The following is a 781-nucleotide window of genomic DNA, read 5'->3' on the forward strand; positions in this document are numbered from 1 at the left end:
AACAACAACAACAATAATAATAATCATACTGATGATGATGGCGCTGATAAAATGATGACGCCGAAGAAGAAGAAGAAGAGAGAGATGACGAGGAGAAGAAAAAGCGGAAGATCGTTCAGTTTAGGAGTGAGGTATTTCAGCTGGATGGATAGACAGATAGATGAATGGGCGAATAAATGAATGAATGAATGAATGAATGAATGAATGAATGAATGAATGAATGAATGAATGAATGAATGAATGAATGAATGAATGAATGAATGAATGAATGAATGAATGAATGAATGAATGAATGAATGAATGAATGAATGAATGAATGAATGAATGAATGAATGAATGAATGAATGAATGAATGAATGAATGAATGAATGAATGAACGAAAGGACGAACAAAAGAGAAAATGTGTCGAGCACTTCCAATATAGAAACTTGAAAGAATAAAAAAATGTTGCGATTGCATTTGTCTATTGATTAATTAGTTTAAAAAATCTAGATGAAAGTATGGAATGACCAAACGGATGAATGGAAAAAGATGAATGAATGAATGTATGAATGAATGAATGGATATACTGATGAATGAATGATTGATTGATTGATTGATTGATTGATTGATTGATTGATTGATTGATTGATTGATTGATTGATTGATTGATTGATTGATTGATTGATTGATTGATTGATTGATTGATTGATTGATTGATTGATTGATTGATTGATTGATTGATTGATTGATTGATTGAACGAATAAAAGACAAAATAGACGGAAAGACAAAAAAATTTAC

At 29.6% G+C, this 781-nt stretch overlaps 1 protein-coding gene across 1 annotated transcript in view; it reads left to right on the forward strand.

The window, feature by feature from the left end:
• HELRODRAFT_193805 (hypothetical protein) overlaps positions 1-781 on the forward strand; it is a gene marked incomplete at both ends in the record, with an annotated part of 14,208 nt that overhangs the window by 6,305 nt on the left and 7,122 nt on the right. Inside the window, one exon of the mRNA XM_009028927.1 lies at positions 67-131. Coding sequence (XP_009027175.1) covers positions 67-131 — 65 coding nt within the window. The remainder of the gene's footprint in view (positions 1-66; positions 132-781) is intronic.

This window comes from Helobdella robusta (genome assembly GCF_000326865.2).
Source record: "Helobdella robusta unplaced genomic scaffold HELROscaffold_59, whole genome shotgun sequence".
Taxonomy (NCBI): Eukaryota; Metazoa; Annelida; class Clitellata; order Rhynchobdellida; family Glossiphoniidae; genus Helobdella; species Helobdella robusta.